The following is a 19,641-nucleotide window of genomic DNA, read 5'->3' as shown; positions in this document are numbered from 1 at the left end:
CTCTCCCCAGGGCAGGGTAAGAGAAGATACCTGAAGTATGGTGGGAATGGTTTCGTCCAGGTCATTATAGTAACTTGGCTGCTGGGTAAATATGTTTCCTAAAAAGAGCAGAGAAAGAGAAGAAGTGGGAGAAGTCAAGAGGTCAAGGATGGAGAGGACATATTAAAATTGGTTATCAGTATGACCTTTCTCCCCTCCTAAGCCTGCCTGTGGGGAGGAGCTAGGATGAGTCTTGGTCTCAGGCCCAGCTGGTACTGAGCTTTGTCCTCAGTGAGAAACTTCCCAGGACTGAGAAAGGAGGTTACTCAGTACCATTTAACTTTTTAAGTACCTTTGAATTACGTAAAACAATCAGCAGCCCTGTCAAACCAGCTACTCCTGATGTCCTCAGGGAGTGACCAAACTTGGGCACCATGCCTCTCCCATGATAGCACTAGTTGTGGAATTAGGACTTGCATTATGCAGGAAATTTAGGAACTATGATTCCCTTATTCAATAAACCTACAATAACTCATGATTCTTGCCAAGCCACACCTCAAAGAACGTGAGGAGACACGGGGGGAAATGTCTCTGGGAATCCCGATCCACCCTCCTGCCGACCAGAGGCAGGAACGAGGCATGGAGATGGACGTGGCACGTTGGTAGCTGTTGGGTTCCGATGAAGCCCATCTCTGACGTTCACTACTCTCTACCTGCTGCTGCATGTGCCTCCTTACATCACATGGTAACAAGGCAGAACCCAGTGTTTCACTGTCCTAATGGCAAGGGAGGAAGACCAGGGGAAGAATCATAGCTGAAGGTCACGAAGATGAGAAATGCCAGGAGCTTAAGGCCTGAGATACCTCATCTCACCATAATCTGTGCCTCTCAGGCTGGTGGCCAGCTTTGAGCCCCCATCTTTAAAGTGGTCTGGTTTCTATGTAAGTACCAGACAAAGTTTACATTTCAGTCCTGTTTGAGAAGGGCAAAGAGTATGTATAGCCAAGAGTAAGACAAAGTAACCCTCTAGGAGAGAGGAGTCTTTCTCTCTGCCTTTGTCTGCTTCTCTCCTGTAGTGTATATGAGGGGCAGAACATACAATACTGACAACACTGCAGCCCTAGTCCAGTTCCAGGGAAGGGAAACATGAAGGGATAAAATGCCAGGTGAGGCTGATGAGTTAGCAAGTAGATGAGCTTTTCATCAGCACAGTCCCAGAGGCCATTTACTCCTTGATTTCAAAAAGCCGAGTTTTTCTAGCCCTGCCTCCTTAGCTCAATGCCCTACCTCCCTGTAATCGATGAAGGTGTGCCTGGACCACCTACCCCATCCTCCTCCACAGAGGCAAGGCATGTTCTGACCCTACAGGGCCAGCCTGAACAGACTTTGATACAAAAAGCCCTAAGAAGTCTAGCCCTACTGGTACCCAAGACCACCACACATCACCAACCTACGAAGGATCCAGGGCCTCATTCTCTCCTGAGTGAAAAAAGCTTGAGAGAGACTGACTGAGGAGCCTGGCTGACTGCTGACATCCAATGCCAACCTGCCACTTTATTAAATTGGAGAGAGAAAGGGCCATGCTTGTCCCCACAGGGCAGCTCTCCCTCTCCCATCTTTTCTTCCTCATCATTCTTACAAGTAATTGCTTTGCCACAGTGTCTTTGTGGTACTGGAAGTGGAAGCTGCCCTTGTGCCTTCCATTCAAGGACTGACAAGAGATGCTCTGAGAGAAAAAGAAAGAGAAGCGCCTCTGTGGGCTACTTTACATCTGCCGCCACACACAGGCTCCAGGTGCCTGGTCTGTATCTTGTTTTGGATCAACCACCTTCTAGGAGCCAAAACTGAGAATCTCTTAGTAAGTCAGTTTAGAATCCTTGACCTGGTGATCCGAGAATAGTTTTAAAAGTACGTGGAGCTAGGCACAGTGGTGTACACCTAATGCCCCAGCATTTGGGAGGCAGAGGCAGAAGGAGCCTGTGTTCAAGTCTAAGCCCAGCTAGGACTTTGTAGCAACTTCTAGGCTGATCTTGGCTACACAGTAAGACCAGTCCCAAAACAAAACAAGTCCCCCAAAACATAAGAAAAGCCAGGCTCGACGGCCCACATCTGTGATGTCAGCCTGTGAGGCAGAGGCAGAAAGCTCCAGCCTGGACTTCACATCATTAATAAGGGAAAGTCATGGTGTGCTGTGCTGCTGCAAGCTAGAGGAACTTGAGAAGAGGGCTCTCAACTGAGAAAACGCCCACCAGAACGGCCTGTATGTAGGCAGCTCACAGGACACTAATTCTTGATTGATGCAGGAGGATCCAGGCAATTGTAGGTGGTATAACCCCTAAGCGGGGGGTCTTGGATGGTGTAAGAAAGCAGGCTGAGCAAGCCATGGAGAGCAAGCCAGCAACTCCTCACAGCAATTCTGTACCAACACAGCATCAAAGGTGTCCTTGCTTCTGACTCACAACGTACACTACCAAGTTCTGAAGGCCATTTTTCCTGCCCTATCTCTCTCTCTCTCTCTCTCTCTCTCTCTCTCTCTCTCTCTCTCACACACACACACACACACACACACACACACACACACACACACACCCACCCATCTCTTCATTTTCTCCAAAAGTGTTGTTTCCTCTACAATCTGCTGCATCATCCTTTTCTGCTCCAGGTCCCCCAGGTCCTTGCCTTACTCCCACTATGTGTCTAGTTCCCATTGCTGCCTTAGTAGATTAGCCTTGTCACCTGATGGCTCCTCACCCTGCTCCAAGCTCCTAGAGGCTCTGCAGCCTCATCACGGTAAGGCCTTGCACTTGCCAAGTGCCTGTGTCCTGCCAGGCCGTGTTAAGTGTGTTGTGTTGCTCACTTTTCCCTATTCAACCGCACACCCCCTCAAAGAAGGTGGACCATCAGCCTTTTCTTTCTCTAAAATTGAGGCTTTGAAAGGCTCACTGACGTGGTGAAGCTGTGATACCCTAACAGAGAGCTGCGTGTGAGACAGGGAGTCAAGTCATCTTCACACTGGGCAATGCCACGCCTCAGAAAGCTGAATGGAGCCTTTCCAGCCTCTCCCTGGCTCCTGACGCTGCTCTCTTGTAACCTTCCACTCTACCCAGACTGGCCTGGTAACGGTTTCCCTGACTTCCTATGCCTTCTGCTGCTGACTCACCTCACCCTCTAAGTCCATAGTGAGTTTACACTGTTCCTCTGGGAAAATAAACAAGATTTCCCCACACGGGCAATAGTCAGACTCAAACAAGAAATTGAGATAATTGATGAAACTGACACGTGAAAATTTCACATGTATTATGACCTCATATATTAAAACATATACAAGGAAATGACCTGAAGTGAATAATAAATCAATAATAGACTCAAAGCATCTACTAATGGTCTTCCTGCTTCTTCACTCTTTCCTGTGGGTTGCGGATGCAGCTCTTAAGAGTGCTTGCCTAGCTGGATCTGATTTGAAGCCAGCCTGGTCTACAGAGTGAGTTCCAGGGTAGACAGGCATACACAGAGAAACTCTGCTCAAAAAACAAAAACAAAACAAACCTCTCAAAAACCAGTTATAGATTTCTACAGTTACATATAAAATTTAGATTGTTATAAGTGGCTTTATATATACAAATACCTATTTGTAATGGTTTTATATTCTTATAAAGTCATATACAAACTTTATATACAACTATATACATATGTATATAAATTCAGTTAGGAGAAAAGAGAAGGATGGGAGAGAGAGAGAGAGGGAGGGGACTATCCTGTTTGGGTTTTGTTTTTTTTTTTTTCTTTTCTATTTTTCGGAGCCGGGGACTGAACCCAGGGCCTTGCACTTGCTAGGCAAGCGCTCTACCACTGAGCTAAATCCCCAACCCCGGGTTTTGTTTTTAAAGCCAAGATCTACTATGTAGAGTAGGCTAGACTTAAATTCATGAGCCTCTCTTACTTTAGACTCCCCAAGGGCTAGGCCGTATAGTCTGGGGATGGGGAAGGCAGCAGGAATGCTCACATGAACACCGCCCGGCTGTAGACCCAATACTGTGAACTAAATTCAAGAAGGAATCAGCTGAGGCATTCGCCCTGAAGCAACCCCACCACTTTCCCTTCTGAGCAAGCCTTCCAGCCCACTTTTGCCTTAGGAAATCCAACTTAATGTCTCCTCTTTCCACAGCTACAGAGCCTCCAAAGTAAGACCCCACCCACTCTCAGCAATGCTGACTGTGTGCTATACTGGAGGGGGCCCTGAGGCAGGGAGCAGAAAGAGCAAGAGTTCCAGGGTCAATTCTTCATAGCTGTTAAGTTCCAGATTGGCTACCTGACTAGTACAGGCTTGCAGTCAAGTCCCTTAAAATTCAACCTGCTTTTTATCTGTAAATGGGGACAATGACAGCACTGACCCCAGCAGCCCCTGTGCACATCCTGTGGAGATAACAAATAGGATGTGCGAGTCATGACAAGAACCAGGCCACATTCCAATGAAGCCCTGCAATCTGCAACCTGACTTACACTGCCAAAGCAATTTCCCATTCCTGCCACTGACTGACACCTGTCCTAACACTAACACATCCAGATATTTTGTTGTTTTGGTCCCTATTGCCCAGCATGGCATAGACTCACTAGGTTAAGCCCAAGCTGGCCTCAAACTCACAACCCTCTTACCTCAACCTCCTGAGTGCTGAGATGATAGGTAGGCCCCATCCTGCAAGACTCACAGATTCTTGAGGCACTGCCTGCCACACTGTTTTGGTTTTGACTCCCCAGTCATTTATCTCAGAGTTGGCACATCTTTGTGCATATTATATATGTATGCATGTATTACGTGTGTGTATGCATGTATTACATCTGTGTGTGTGTGTGTATTACATCTGTGTGTGTGTGTATTACATCTGTGTGTGTGTGTGTGTGTATTACATCTGTGAAGTAGTTTCCCACCACCACCTGCCCCTAATACTCTCGTGCTATCTAAGACCAGCATCTATAGCCTCTGGTTTGGCCTGTGGGGCCATCCCGTGACACCCAGGTCCTCCATCCGACTTACCTATCATTTTCTGGAGCAGTGGTGAGTTGCCTTTCCCAAAGAGCACACAGAGGTCCAGGATCTTTGGGATGTCAAAGAGGAAGTTATTGTAGAGGATTTCTCCAAATGCGGATGGAGAAATGAAGTGGTCCTAAGGGCAGAATGCAGAGAAAGGGCAGAGACTGAGTGTGCAGTCCTGTAACAGCAAACACCTGCATGCTCATCAGCTGGGCACAGGCTAATCCCTGGCAGCACGCCCATACGGGATATATGCCTGAGCTTTATGAAAAGACCCAAAATTATAGTGGTTCTGCATTTCCAAGTAAATAGAAACACACTAGGAAAGAGTCAGCTGGGGCCTGCTTTTCAGTATTTATAGGTAAATCAGCAATGTCTGAGATTATATAAAAACACTTCAATAAAAAAAGAAAACTTGGGCTGGAGAGCACCGACTGCTCTTCCAGAGGTCCTGAGTTCAAATCCCAGCAACCACATGGTGGTTCACAACCACCTATAATGAGATCTGGTGCCCTCTTCTGGTGTGTCTGAAATCAGCTACAATGTACTCATATATATTAAATAAATAAATATTAAAAAAAAAAAAAACCTCAGACTCAACAAGAGTGAAAAAACCTTGGTAAGTACAAGGGGACATGGGAATCATTGTTCTATATACATGAAACTTTCTCAAGTATATGTATATATTTGAAACTTAATTATAATGAAAATGTAGTTTAAAAATCCATTAAACTGTAAAACTCAGTACTCAGAGGGGCTGGAAGGATGGCTTAGCAGACAGCGCTTCCTGCTCTTGTAGAGACCCCATGTTCACTTTTCAGCATCCACATGGTAGTTCACAAGCACCTGCAACTCCAGTCCTAAGAGATCTGATGCCCTCTTTTGACATCTGAGGGCTCATACATACGCATGAGTGTGTGTGTGTGTGTGTGTGTGTGTGTGTGTGTGTGTGTGTGTGTGTACACAGTTGGAGGTCAGTCTAGCCTACACTGGGAGATCCTGTCTCTATAAGGAACAAATAAAACAAGATCCCCTTTCACTGTGGTGTCAGGGACCAGACCCTGGGCCTTGTGCATACTAGGCAAATGCTGTACATAAACTACATCTCAACCCTAAGATCCAGTCTTTTTTTTTTTTTTTTTTTTTTTTTGGTTCTTTTTTTCGGAGCTGGGGACCGAACCCAGGGCCTTGCGCTTCCTAGGTAAGCGCTCTACCACTGAGCTAAATCCCCAGCCCCAAGATCCAGTCTTTAAAATTCTCTGTTCCCCGCCACAAAAAAACTTCTCTGAAGAAGGGATCAGAGAAATGGCTCAGTATAGTTAGGAGTTCTTGCTGCTCTTACAGAGGACAGAAATTTGGTTCTCAGCATCCACATTGGGCAGCTCACAACTTCCTGTAACTCCAGCTCCAAGGATCAAACACCCTCTTTAGGCCTCTGTGAATACTGGCACACATAAGCATGTACACATACAGTCATATGCATACGTAAGTAAAAACTGAACTAATCTTACAAATAGGCACCTGCACATACCAACACAGACACACACAATTATAAATAATTATAGATATTATTAACAATTTTTTTGAGACTGAGTCTCACTAAGTCGACCAGGCTGGACTTGAACTTACAGAAATCCACCTGCCTCTACTTCCTGAGTTACTGGGATTAAAGGCATGTGTCATTATGCCTTTAATTTGTGCCTCACAAAACAAATCTTTAAAAAAAAAGTTAGCTCTCATGGAGGAACATGAAATTAGCATTAAAATCTTAACAGTAGTGACTTTGAAAGCTGAGGAGATGGCTCAGTGTGTGAAGGTACTTGCTGATAAGTCTGCTGACCTGAGTTCAATCCCCAGGACCTACAGGGTAGAAATAAGGCCAATCTCACAAGCTGTCATACATGTGTTGTAGCACACACATGCACACACACTCAAAGGATAAGAGGTCCATGAAGGAACATATACATTAACAGCAGTGATACGAGGCTGACAAGGTGGCTCAGTAGGCAAGGGTACTCGCAGGCAAGTCTGCTGACCTGAGTTCCATCTCCAGGACTTACACGGTAGAGAACCACCTCCTGCAAGCTGTCTTCTGACATATGTGTGCACACATAAAGAAATACAATTTTTAAAAATGGCAGTGACGGGGTTGGGGATTTAGTTCAGTGGTAGAGCGCTTGCCTAGGAAGCGCAAGGCCCTGGGTTTGGTCCCCAGCTCCAAAAAAAAAAAAAAAAAGGCAGTGACTTTAGGCCAGGGGATTTCTGTTAGTAGCACTCCTTATCTTTCTACTATTTCTATAACAATGAGTATTTAAGAGCAGCACTAATGATCTCTTTTTAGTATTGGAGATGAATCTTCCTTCATGTTGGGCTCTATCGCAGCCAAGCTCCTAGCTCAATGATGACATTTTTAAGTGCACATACGAGGAGCTAGACAGATGATTTAGTGGTTAGGACTGAGTTCCCCGCACCTCTTTGGTTTGCTCATGACTACCTACAACTACAGCTCCTGGAGATCTGACTCCCTCTTTTGGCTTCTATGACGTATGTATGACACACATGCATATACGTATATGGAGACATATATGCATATATAAATTAATTGATAAAACGATGTTTTTAAGGTACACAATATTTGAGTTCTTCCAAAAGTCGGAATCAGTGTCCTAACTCATGCGTCACATGAGTAAAGTCACAGTCACATGTCAAATGCAACAAGGAGCCTGGAGTTCCCACTGATGAAAACACTGGGTGTACTGTGGACAGGCTAGTGGACAGAGGACAAGGGAAGTAAGTGACACAGATTTTTCCCCAAAAGGCAGGAATAAAGAGGGGAGACAAAGAGGACATCTGAACCTCCAGAGCCTTCTTTCCCAGGGGTAGAGTCTGGCACAGAGGTGTTGGGTGTCAAGTGGACACTGGTCACAGGATCGCAGGCTTACTTTGGATTCCTTGTGAGTGGACATTCGAAGGAAGGTGAGGAAAACACTTCGGTGCAGGTGCTTCTGCATGTCAGCAACCTCAGGGGTTGGGGCCACCCACTCATCAAATTTTCGGGGCACATAGTGCAGGTAGGAGTCCAGGCACTTCTGCAGGCTCTCATCAAAGATGACCTAAGCCAGGTGAGAGAGGAGAACAAGGACTGATTCCTGAGGCTCAAAGGCTTGTGGGTAGACTACACAGTACTTATGGCCTGTCAGCCTGAGTCACTGCAAACACCCCAGACCCAAGGGACCCAGGATGTATGAATGAGCCCAGGGGTAAATCTAAGTTTCTTGAAATGACCCGGGACGGACAGGGGGTAAACATCAGGAAAGCTGCAGTGTGAGACAGCAATCCAAACCACAATTTGCTGTTAGGGATCCAAGGAAAGTAGACAAAAAAGCAATTCCCAGGGAAGAGAAAAACAACAGCAACCAACCAAGGATACGATACCCATGTGCTCTGCCTTAGTGTGACTTTTGATAGAATATTACCTGGCACCAGAATTTATCGTGAGGCAAGGCCAGGAGCCAGTCGAGGTCATTGGCTACGAAGTTGGCACGCTCCAGGTACTCCTCCACCAGGGCAGGAATGTTGTCTTTAGGGGGTGGTTTGTACAACACAAAATACCGGTCTGCCTTCTGCTCAGGGTGCTACGGATCCAAAAACCACGTGTTAACACGGCAGAGGTTAGTCAGAGAGAGGAGGGCCCATTTGCCAACCCACAGCGATGACGACAGTACTTGGCTGTTCCACCAGAGACCCTCCAGGAGCTTGTAAGTATAAAGAACCCAGTGTATCTAACAAAGGAGCCATGGTTGTACCCAGGGAATACAAGATGGTTGTTAAAAAAAACATGTTTTTAGAGCATTTTAGTGATGAGGGGACAGGTTAAGGGGAGAGAAAATATAACCAGGTTTGTACATTTTTTAAAAAAGTCAACGTATTCATACACTGGTTTCTAAAAAGAAGGGAACAATTCCCAAAACTCATACTGGCTAGGGAATTACAGCTTCATTATAGTTTTCTGTATTTTCTTTTGAGACAAAGGCTCACTCTGTACACCAGGCTGGCATCAAATTCAGAGATCTGCCTGCCTCTACCTCCCGAATGCTGGGACTAAAGGCATGAGCCACATTGTTTGACCTTATTTTTCCATATTTGAACAATGACCATGTACTTTTGAGATTAATACTTAATTATCCAAGTAACACATAAGCATCTTTTCAAACACTACGTGGACTAAGGGTATAGCTCAGTGGCAGTGTGTGCTCGGTGTTGGGAGGCCCCGGTTCAATCCTCAGCATGGTGGGGAGAGTGGAAGGGGAGAGCGGAGGAAAAGGAGAGCAAGAGGGAGGGGAAGCGGAGTCTTCCCGACCTCCCGGGAAGCCACTGAGCACGTGCTGTCCTAGTGACCTTTCTAGGTATTAACATTAGAATATAGTCATATGCATACCAAGTACTTGTGGGCTGGAGATGGCTCAGTGGCTTACAACACTGACTGCTCTCCCAGAAGTCCTGAGTTCAATTCCCAGCAACCACATGGTGGCTCACAACCATCTGTGATGGGATCCGATGCCCTCTTCTGGTGTGTCTGAAGACAGTGACAGTATACTTATATATAGAATAAAAAGTTTTAAAAATACTTGTTTAAGCCTGTTTTTCCATTCTGATACAAACAGCATCATATTCTATATATCATTATTTTCTTTTTTATAACCAGAAAAAAAAAACTATCCAATTTTAAGATTCTAATCAAGTGGCTGCAGCTCTCAGCTTAGAGTCACAAGTTCTCTCTCCCAGCCCTAACCACACCATGAACAAACCCCACTTTGTTCACCATGATGAAGAGATGGGCTCGGTTTTCACCCCAGTCTACATGGGAGTAGGTTTCTCAGGGAGAAGTTGTAATAAGAGGAGGGCCAGGCACTGCCTCAGGTGTTATCAACCACAGCCTTCCCTATCAGAGCCGACTCTAGAACAATCGAGACCGACGGACGGACGGATCAGTCTTCTTAAGGACCTTGTGGGCCTTTGCAGGAGTATGCAGGTTCCAGAGGACTCAGTGCGGTCATTTAACAAGTGGCTCTGTGACCCTCTCCCATTTAGATCCCATTATACAAAGAGCTCGTCTCCTTGCCTTCCAAGCTTCCTTCCTTCCTCTGACCTGTGACTCTCTACAGGGTTCCTAGTGCAGGGATTGGAAGCACAGAAGCATCTGTGATGCAGGTCTCAGCTTAGAGGCTCAAGTTCTCTCCAGGTCACAAGGTTTATGTTCCACTGGGGAACCACTAAGCCACCAAGGGAGCCCTAAACTGATGAAGTGACAACTCAGGCCTAAAGGGTCACAGAAGCACAGGAGAGAATTAACAGCCTGTGGAAAAGGGATACCTGTCAGGCAAGGCAGTACCTAAATTGAGCCTAGCAGGAGAAAAAGGATTTGTGGATGAAAAAAAAATGAACTTGCATGTCCTCCCTCCCTCCTTTTCCCTTCTTCCTTCTCTTCCCTTCCTCCCTCCCTCCCCCTCACACATTCTGACTGTATAGCCCTGGCTGACCTAGAACTTGCTATGTAGACTAGGCTGGCCTCAGATTTAATAGAGATCTGCTGGCCCCTGGGACCAAAGGCGGTGCTTCAATTGATGGGAGAAGTCACCCCACCACACTCAAGGCAGGGTTTCTCTGTGTAGCCCTGGCTGTCCTGGTACTCACTCTGCAGAGACAGGCTGGCCTGGAACTCATAGAGATCCACGTGGCTCTGCCTCTCAAGTGCCAGGACTAAAGGTGTGCGCCAGCACTGCCCAGCTGAAGGAGTCGTCGTTATGGAGGCATAAAAACAGGCATCTACGTGCAGATGGAACTGGGCACGGAGACACAGGTGTAAAGGGTGGCAGAATGATGACCACAAACCCACCTAGGACCTGCCCTACACCAGCCCCGGAGCAGGCAGGCCAAACTCCCCATTGCTTTTTCTCACCCGTGATTAGCTGAAAGGGAGACAGCTTGTCCGGCAGAGGAGAAAAGGAAGACTCAGAAGGGCCCAGAACTCTCCTAAAGGCCTTGAGGTTAAGCAGGCAGCTGAGGCAGGATTAAAGCAAAACTTACACAGTGCAGACCACCTATGAGCTACAGCACACGCCTGCACTGCCCTACCTCACTGCTCTTCCTTCTGACCTCACGGTCCCCTAGAGACCTCTCTAACCCCTCTTAGACTGGCCGAAGGGCTTCCCTTGGCTCTCCCAGCACCTGCACTGTCTTCACATGACTATGGCTCCTGCTAAACTGCGTCAGTCACTCTTGGATCAGTGGCTGTAGGTTGGGCTCAGTGAGGGAGGAAGGAATGGCTCATAGAAGGATACAGGGGGAGGGAAGGTGAAAATGTTCACTCTTGATCAAAGGCCATGGTTTCATTAGTATATTACCAATGTTGAAAACAATCAAATTGTTGACTTTAACTATGTGGTTTACTATCTTTCAGTGAGACTTCTACAGTGCTTGGCATTGAGAGGACTCTCCACATGCTCATTAGCTGGACAAAAGTATGAATGGCCTGCCAGACCCTGCCTCTTGGGACTTTAAATGGCAAGCGTTGTAAAGGGACTCTATGAGTAGCCACAGATAGTTTCAGAGTAGGAGTAGCAGGCTGCAATAGTGTCTCTCCTACGAGGTTTAATCCCACCTGGCTTAGGGCCTACCTGCTCTGGCAAACTAGGAAAATACTGCCCATCAAGCCTTTATGGATCTTGATAGGAACCATTTTCTTAGTGTCCTTCAAGGAATGGCAGAAGGGTCCGACACTACTTCTGACAGGTTTTGCAGAGCATGTCCTTGAAATAGTAACCACTTAATGAACACCGATAAGCTCTACAGAGGCACTGCTCCTTGGGCAGGGACCTTTTTGTCCTAAACAGATTCAAAACACAAAATCCTACACATATCTCAGGACAATGGTTCAGGAGCTTCCTATAGCCTATAGGTTAATGTTCCTCAGTGTGACTAACAAGACCTGTCTCCAACCAGGCCAGTGTCTTTCAGCCGACCCGTCCTTCCGCTCTAGACAATGCCACAGTGGCTGCTTGTTATCATCAGCACAACTGCAGGCTACTGAGTACTGAGTACTGCTCTGCTCAGGCACAGTCGTAACCCAGAGATGTTTCACTTAATCCCCACCATGCCTGGCCCACTATTATCCTTTTTGGCTCCTGAGGTCTAGTGGTTAAACAACTTACCAAATAGGTACAAAGCCTGTGTTCATCAGTTCTGCCACAACCAGTGCCACCCCACCAACCAGTGCCACCCCACCAACCAGGATCTGTTCTTGACCTAAGAGTCAGACTCACTCAAGCATGCCTGAGTTTTCTTTTTTTTTTTTTTTTTTTTTTTTGGTTCTTTTTTTTCGGAGCCGGGGATCGAACCCAGGGCCTTGCGTTTCCTAGGCAAGCGCTCTATCACTGAGCTAAATCCCCAACCCCATGCCTGAGTTTTCTAACCAGGGCCTTGTTGTCCTGCTCTGTCTAGATAGAGCTAATGCACCTTTCACAACCCAGGGCAGGACCTCTCTCCTCCTGGGAGCCATCCTTAGCTACCTGCCCTCCTACCGGCCCAAGATCTTCCTTCTATGCACTCCAAACTCTGATCTGAACCAGCTCTGCATGTGTGTCAGAACCTGGCCTTCCTCCTCTCCTACTGTCATCAGACTGCTGGAAACTCCTGGTGGCAGGCTGTAGATCCCACACACAGGACTGGATATTTTCTCTCTGAAGCTCTAGCATCAGGCCCAAGGTCTAACTGTGGTTTCTGACTTAAAGAGAGCTCACTGTGCTTGTCACTAAGAAGACAGTCGTGAAGGAAAGGGACCAGACCTCTGTTCTCCCAGTCCCACAACTAACAATCCAGGAGTTCATTCAGCACATGGGGAAGGACTGAGGTTTAAAACCAGGCTTAACCATTCATGATCCCACCTGCACTATCCAACAGAACATTCTGTGACAGTGGAACTGCTTCATCTGCCTGAACAACACAGTAGGCACTCATCACATGAGGATAATTCACTTAGTCCACACGTCAAGTACTAGACACTACAATCGTTACGTGTAGCGCATGTTACCTATTGGATGGCTACTGAATTAATAGTACAGTTCAGCTTTTCTGACAAACATCCTCAATATGTAAAATTATGAATAGGAAGCAAGCAGCTTTATAGAAGGCTGAGTACAGGGCATTCTGGGACTGGACTGGCTGACACACCATCCTAGCTCTCCTGGTTTCCTGGCTTGTGCCCCTGAAGTCTGAAAAACAGTGACAATCAAAACATCCACTGGCAGGGCTATGATGCAGCTTAAATAAGATAACCTGGGGAGATGGGCAGGAAGTCCCACCCAGAGCTGTGGAACTATTGGAGATGGACAGCTGACCGAAGGGAAAGGGTCACTTTTCTCTAAGGGGACAGTCGCTGGTTGGCTGGCCACCTTTCAAGTAAGGCCACACATCCAAGAGCATATGGGCAGCAGCAACTGGACTCCATGGGGTTAAAAAAAAGGACACAAGGCTGGGTGGGTAGGTGGGAAGGGGAGGTTGATCTATACAAAATTCTCAAAGAACTGACTTAAAATGGGGGGGGGGGACAATTAATCTGGGTGAACTGTTCAGAATAGGTTGACACACATGGGGCACTACGTATGTTAACTTCTATATTTAGAGATTGAATAGGAAATAATAAAAGTTAATCAAAATGCAGGAAATAAAATACTTAGGTCCCATTTCCCACAACTTTACTCAAGCCTCTAGAAACTACTTCTTCCCACCTTGTGCAAGTAAGCTCATATTCTTGGGAAATCTACAAGTGGGTTCAAGGACTCACATCCCCACTTCTGTGCCTTTCTTTAGCAGCCTGGCACCTCTCCATCACTCTAATCTCTCTCTGGTGCTGGGAACTGGCAGGTTCACAGCCTCCTTAGTTTTCAGTCTCACAGGCCCTGTCAGAGGCTCTGTATGTCTCACTTCTTGTACTAGAGTAAAGAGAAGATCAGCCCACCCTCAGAAGCCAGTGATCCTACAGAAGTCTGGGGAACAGCTTAGATCTAAACACACACACACACACACACACACACACACACACTGGGGAACAGCTTAGATCTAAACACACACACACACACACACACACACACACACACACACCACACACACCACACACAGACAAACACACACACACACACACACACACACACACACACACACACACACACACACACCCCTACAAGAAACCTTAAGTCCCCGACAAGGGAAATCACTAAACTAGGATGTGGAACCATTTCCAGCCCAACCTAGCTAAGTCAGAATCGCCTTCAGAATGATTGAAAATAAATACTGGGGAGGGGGAGTGTGTGTTTGGAATGGCCTAGTAGTGTCTCAACTACTGATCAGTGCTACAGCCCTTGGGTCATTCTTAGAAAAGGAAGGAGTTTCTTTATTGCTTTGAAATCAAAAGGCTGACCCTGCTGGGCTGAACAGCATCAAGGCATTGGCTCACCAGCGCTGCTGAAGTCCTCAGCTTGCCTGTCTTCGGGTCTTTGTGGGTGATCTGGAGTTGGTCCAGGGGCAGAGCTGGCATTGTGCTGCGTGACCCTCCTGAAAGGAATATGATTGGGAAGAAGAGAACAGATACACAGATTCCTAGGGGTAGGGCCTACTATGGGAGTGATCCCAGCACCAGCATCAACTCCTGGCCACGGTGGGCTCCTAATGTGGGCTTTCAAGACCTTGTATGAATTTGTTATCCTAAAATGATAATTTTTGCCTAGAACTGTTCTCAGTTCTGAAGGAAAATACCTTCCAGACAACTCCTACCCACTATAAGAAAGAAGCCCTGCTAGACATGGTGGCACACACCTTTAATCCCAGCACAATTGGGGTGAAGCCAAGTGGATCTCTGTGAGTTTGAGGCCAGCCTGATCTACAGAGCAAGTCTAGGACGGCCAGGGCTACATAGAGAAACCCTGTCTCAAAAAACAAGAGTCCTGGCTAAAAGAACCTAGATAGTTTTTCGTTTTCTGTTTTTAAAGTGCTGAAATCCAGGGCCTCAAACCCTGTGGGCACTGACAACACTGCCCACAGTTCTCTTTCTCGCTATCTTCCCTACAACCAGTACCAGCCTAGCAGATGCAGACTCATCAAATGCTTGATAAATGACTGTGAGGAGAAATGTTCTTTGTTGCAATGGGGACGGAACTCACCACAAGTGCTAGGCTAGCTCTACCTCTGAGCTACATTCCTCAGAACAAGAACACTCTCCTCATAACTCTCACTAGATCTTGGGTCTTTTAAGAGCTGGAACAATGGACTTTCCCTCATATGTAGACTGTAGTAAGAGTTTACCATTTCTCCAGGCTTCAAAGAAGGGCATGACTAACAGAAGGAAGAGAAAATCCTTAGAAACTTGCCAACGTAGGATCCCTTCCACAGAGGGGCCAAACTGGTTTCAAAGCCAGGAGTTGGTCAGCTGGGTACAGCTCAGTGATAAAATTTGTGCTCACCACATGCAAGTCCCTGGGTTCAATCTTGAATGAATGAATGAATGAATGAATGAGTGAATGAATAGGAAAGGTAGTCACAGCGTGGACTGGGAGACAGCTCAGTCAGCACAGCTCAGGCTGTACAAGCATGAGACTCTGAGTTCAATTTCCAAAAGCACATTAAAAAGCGGGATGTGATGATACAGGCTTTGAATTTCAGCATTGGGAAAGCAGAAGGCAAAAGCTTCCTTGGCCAGTCGGGATAGTCCACTGGGCAAGCTCCAGGCCATTGGGAGACCCTGTCTCAAAAGAATCAAGAAAAGCGGATGACTTCTGAGGGACAGCTCCACACATATGCATTTCTACCCACATATACGTGAACATGGGCTACAAAACCAAACTAGCAGAGCAGCTCTTCTGTGTTCCCATCCTGTGACCTTCTTTTTTTTTATAATGCCACTTGGCCTCATCCACAGAAAGGACATGTGTATTGGGTGGAACATGCAATGACCGTCAATTAACCCTTTCAAAAGGCATGCCAGCAAAAGAGTATATGACATGCAACGTGCAAGCATCAAGACTGGGAAGAGGAAATCGCTGTCCTCACAGGCAAGCTGAGGACATAATCAGCTCTCTCTTACCCGGGGCCCCACGTGTCAGATGTCTGGCCCCGCCGTAGTGAGAACACATACTGACAAGACAGCAGCAGCATGCTTGTTAGCCACCCAGTGCTCTTCTAAGTGCTTTTCTTGCCTTTAACATAATTTAGCTTTTAAAATATCTAGGAAACAAGGTCTTGTGATATAAGCTGGCTCTCAACTCCAGCAATCTCCTGCCTCAGTCTCCAGAGTGCTGGTATACACTACTATATGCAACATCATACCCACTCTCTTTTTTCTCTCATATATATTAATTATCAATTAATATATATTAATTAATTAATTTCCGTACATCATAGACAGGGTCTCACGTAGCCTAAGCTATTTTTGAATCAATTCTGACTCAACCCCGAGTGCTGGGGTATGTGTCACCGCACTTGACTCTAGATGCTTCAGTCCCAATGCAGCAGGCAACGAAGTCCAGAAAACACCAACATGGACAAAAGTCCTCATCTGATGGTGCCATTTACAAAGCTTAATCTTCATGAGGATGAAGATACAAATCCAATCGCCGTACAAAGGACAACTGATAATAACCAGTGCCATGATGTTTGCCTCACACGCAAAGCCCGTGAAGCATTTAACAAAGACGTGCAGAAGTTACAGAAGGGAGGCGTCAAAGAGGATTTAGATTTTCACTTAACATATGGATAAAAAATAAAGCAAAGACTAGACTCTGAGTTGTAAAAGGACCAGGACAGGTGTGTGTCACTATACTTCCTCCTATGTTGGGCAAGGCAGCAGAGGCCAATAGTTAAGATAAGTGTTTGGGGGTGCTGAGAGATGGCTCAGTCAGTGGTTAAGAGGGCTGGCTGCTCTTCCAGAGGACCTGAGTTCAAATCCCGACCATCACATGAAATCCGATTTCCTTTTCTGTTGTACACGAAAACTGAGCACTCATATACATAAAACAAATAAATAAATAAATCTTTAAAAAGAGATAAGTGGGGGTTGGGGATTTAGCTCAGTGGTAGAGCACTTGCCTAGCAAGCTCAAGGCCCTGGGTTCGGCCCCCAGCTCCGAAAAAAAAAAAAAAAAAAGAGAGAGAGAAAAAAGAGATAAGTGTTTTCAGGTGGAGGGTCGTGATATAATCAACAACTGTAATATGCCAGAGAGCATCTGGCGGCTCAATTTCTCTGACTGTCGTCCATCACTTTGCTGGTTTCGGTTCAATATCACTCTACTTAGAAACCTCAGTTCTTCTCCCTGAAGTAGTCTCTCTCCTTGTTACTCACTGTCATATCTTTAACTGCTTTATGCATATATTTGTTAACTGTCTCCTTCCTCTAGACTGTAAGCTCGACGAGAGAAAGAGCCTTGTCTGTCCTGCTGTTTGTACCCTCGGCGCCTAGGTCTACCAGGCACGTGGACAGTCGGTCAACAAATACGTGCTGAGCGAATGAATGAACACGGAGGAAACCGACGCTTGGGAGAATGTGGTGGGGACCGGGGTTCGTCCCAGGTCACTCTAAGACCAAGCCTTAAAATTAACCGGAACTCCAGACTCTCTGGTTCTGATGAGGGTGACTCACAGCTCCTGGGGCAGTGTAAGCCTGGCTCCGCCGCGAAGCCCGTGGACTGAAGGGTGCCGAGGCGCCCGAAGCACTGTCCTGGCTTCTCCCGGGGACCACCGGTGGGGCCCGGGCACGTACTTACCTCCCCGGCTCCACACCCGTGATGTTCAGCCGCAATTCACCGCGACAGCTTCCACAGATCCAGCACTTCCGGGGTCAAACTGCGATTCCGTAGGCGCAGAAAGGAAACCCCGCCCTGCACTGCCTGGCCCCGCCCCCGGCGATAACTGTGCAGGAGGGGAATGCCTTGGGAGGGCCACGCCCCCACAAAGACGACCCCGCCCCCTAGAGGTATGGGGATGTGACCCTGACCCCTTCTGTCTTGCTGGCAGCCCTTCTGGGTTAAGGCAATCCAGTTTAGGAAGCTCTCAGAAGTCCAGGCTTCCATTTTCTCAGTTGTCATTTTTCAAATTCAATCCAGAGAAGTTTTAACGCGTCAAAATCACAAATGTGACGTTGAGAGAGTGAGCGCTTACTGAATGCTCGAAAACAATTAAAAATGTACAGTGATGGCTTTTGATGGCGATTACTTCTTAGGTTGGTAAAGTGGAAAGTCCCATATGCAGTGGCCACATACACAGATGGATTTACTTAGGAGGACTTAGCAAATTGTATGCTTAAAATTTGTCCACGTTTCCATATGTATACAACACAAAATTATTTGGACGGGTACATTGTAGGAAGGCTGACACAAACCTCACTATGTAACTCAGTGTAGCTTGGAATTGATGACTATTCTCCTGCTTCAGCCTCCCAGGTGCTGGAAGTGTCTACCACAAGCACCACATGTTGTTTAAATCAGAAAGGCTGAGTACAGCTATTTTAAGAGCAGGATGCATTTTTTCCAAAGAAATGTCTCAGATGGCGAAGAGCAAGTGGCTCCCAAGCCTGCATAAGAATCATCACAGAACACTCGTGGATAATACCCATCTGCTGCTGCTGCCGGTGCAGCCTGTAATTCAAGCCCTTGGGAGGCTGAGGAAGGAGTGAGGATTCCAGGCCAGCCAGGGCTATACTCTGGAAGAGCTCACACTGTAGGGAAAACAAGAAAATAGTTGTGAAGTAGTGTGATCGATGTTAGTGGCTGAAGAAGTGGGTAGATGGGCTCTAAACCAGAAATGGGTGGAGTGTGCTAATTGGTTATATTTCACTATGAAACAAATTCCCATAGACTTTGCAACTTATTACAACACAGCCCACATTTTCTAAACCTGGCTGGGTGGTGGTGGCACAGGCCTTTAATTCCAGCATTTGGGAGGCAGAGGCAGGCTGATCTCTGTGAGCTCCAGGACAGCCAGGGCTGTTACACCGAAACTCTGTTTTGAGAAACAATAAACAAACAGCGGATCTAGGCATGGCTTAGCAAGTCCTGTTACTTCTGAGTGTCCTACAAGACTTTAATCAAGGTATCATCCAGGGTTGGAGTCCCAGACGAAGGCTCGAAAAGAACTCACTTCCAAGTTCACAAGGCTCAGGCTGGGGTCATCATTTTTTTTCTTTTTTTGGATCTTTTTTTCAGAGCTGGGGACCGAACCCAGGGCCTTGCGCTTCCTAGGTAAGCGCTCTACCACTGAGCTAAATCCCCAGCCCCCTGGGGTCATCGTTCTTTTGTGGAGTACCCACCAGTGGAGAGTACTCAGATGTGGGTTTAAGTCCATAGAAAATTTTTATTATCTGGCCAGCGACTACATTGCGTGTTCTACATCTCAGTGTAGCACTGAGTCTTTCTCAGGGTGAGCTTTTACATAGGAAAACCATGTTCTGGGTTGACACACTCCAGCTAACAAGAACAATTAGCCAGAAGCAGAACTACAGAAGCTAAAAAGCAATCAGTCTTTGGTTTGGTTTTGGCGGGTGGTGCTGTCTGCTCCTTGAGTTTTACAGCCTGAATGGCACTTCTATCATGG

General features: G+C 46.7%; 1 protein-coding gene across 3 annotated transcripts in view; it reads right to left on the bottom strand.

The window, feature by feature from the left end:
- Ascc2 (activating signal cointegrator 1 complex subunit 2) overlaps positions 1–17,951 on the bottom strand; it is a 44,338-nt gene extending 26,387 nt beyond the window's left edge. Inside the window, exons 1-7 of one of the 3 annotated variants that reach the window (XM_039092295.2) lie at positions 14,520–14,549; positions 10,968–11,068; positions 10,703–10,850; positions 8,485–8,643; positions 7,951–8,121; positions 5,012–5,141; positions 31–98 (exon numbers count right to left, since the gene is read on the bottom strand). In XM_039092295.2, coding sequence (XP_038948223.1) covers positions 31–98; positions 5,012–5,141; positions 7,951–8,121; positions 8,485–8,643; positions 10,703–10,732 — 558 coding nt within the window. In that variant the 5' untranslated portion in view covers positions 10,733–10,850; positions 10,968–11,068; positions 14,520–14,549. Of the gene's footprint in view, positions 1–30; positions 99–5,011; positions 5,142–7,950; positions 8,122–8,484; positions 8,644–10,702; positions 10,851–10,967; positions 11,069–14,519; positions 14,618–17,816 lie in introns of those variants that run through there. The other 2 variants (NM_001109091.1, XM_039092296.2) reach the window with 2 other exon arrangements.
- Positions 17,952–19,641: the final 1,690 nt, after the last annotated feature.

The sequence above is a fragment of the Rattus norvegicus genome, chromosome 14, assembly GCF_036323735.1.
Source record: "Rattus norvegicus strain BN/NHsdMcwi chromosome 14, GRCr8, whole genome shotgun sequence".
NCBI classification, from domain to species: domain Eukaryota; kingdom Metazoa; phylum Chordata; class Mammalia; order Rodentia; family Muridae; genus Rattus; species Rattus norvegicus.
This window is presented reverse-complemented; position numbering and strand designations above follow the sequence as displayed.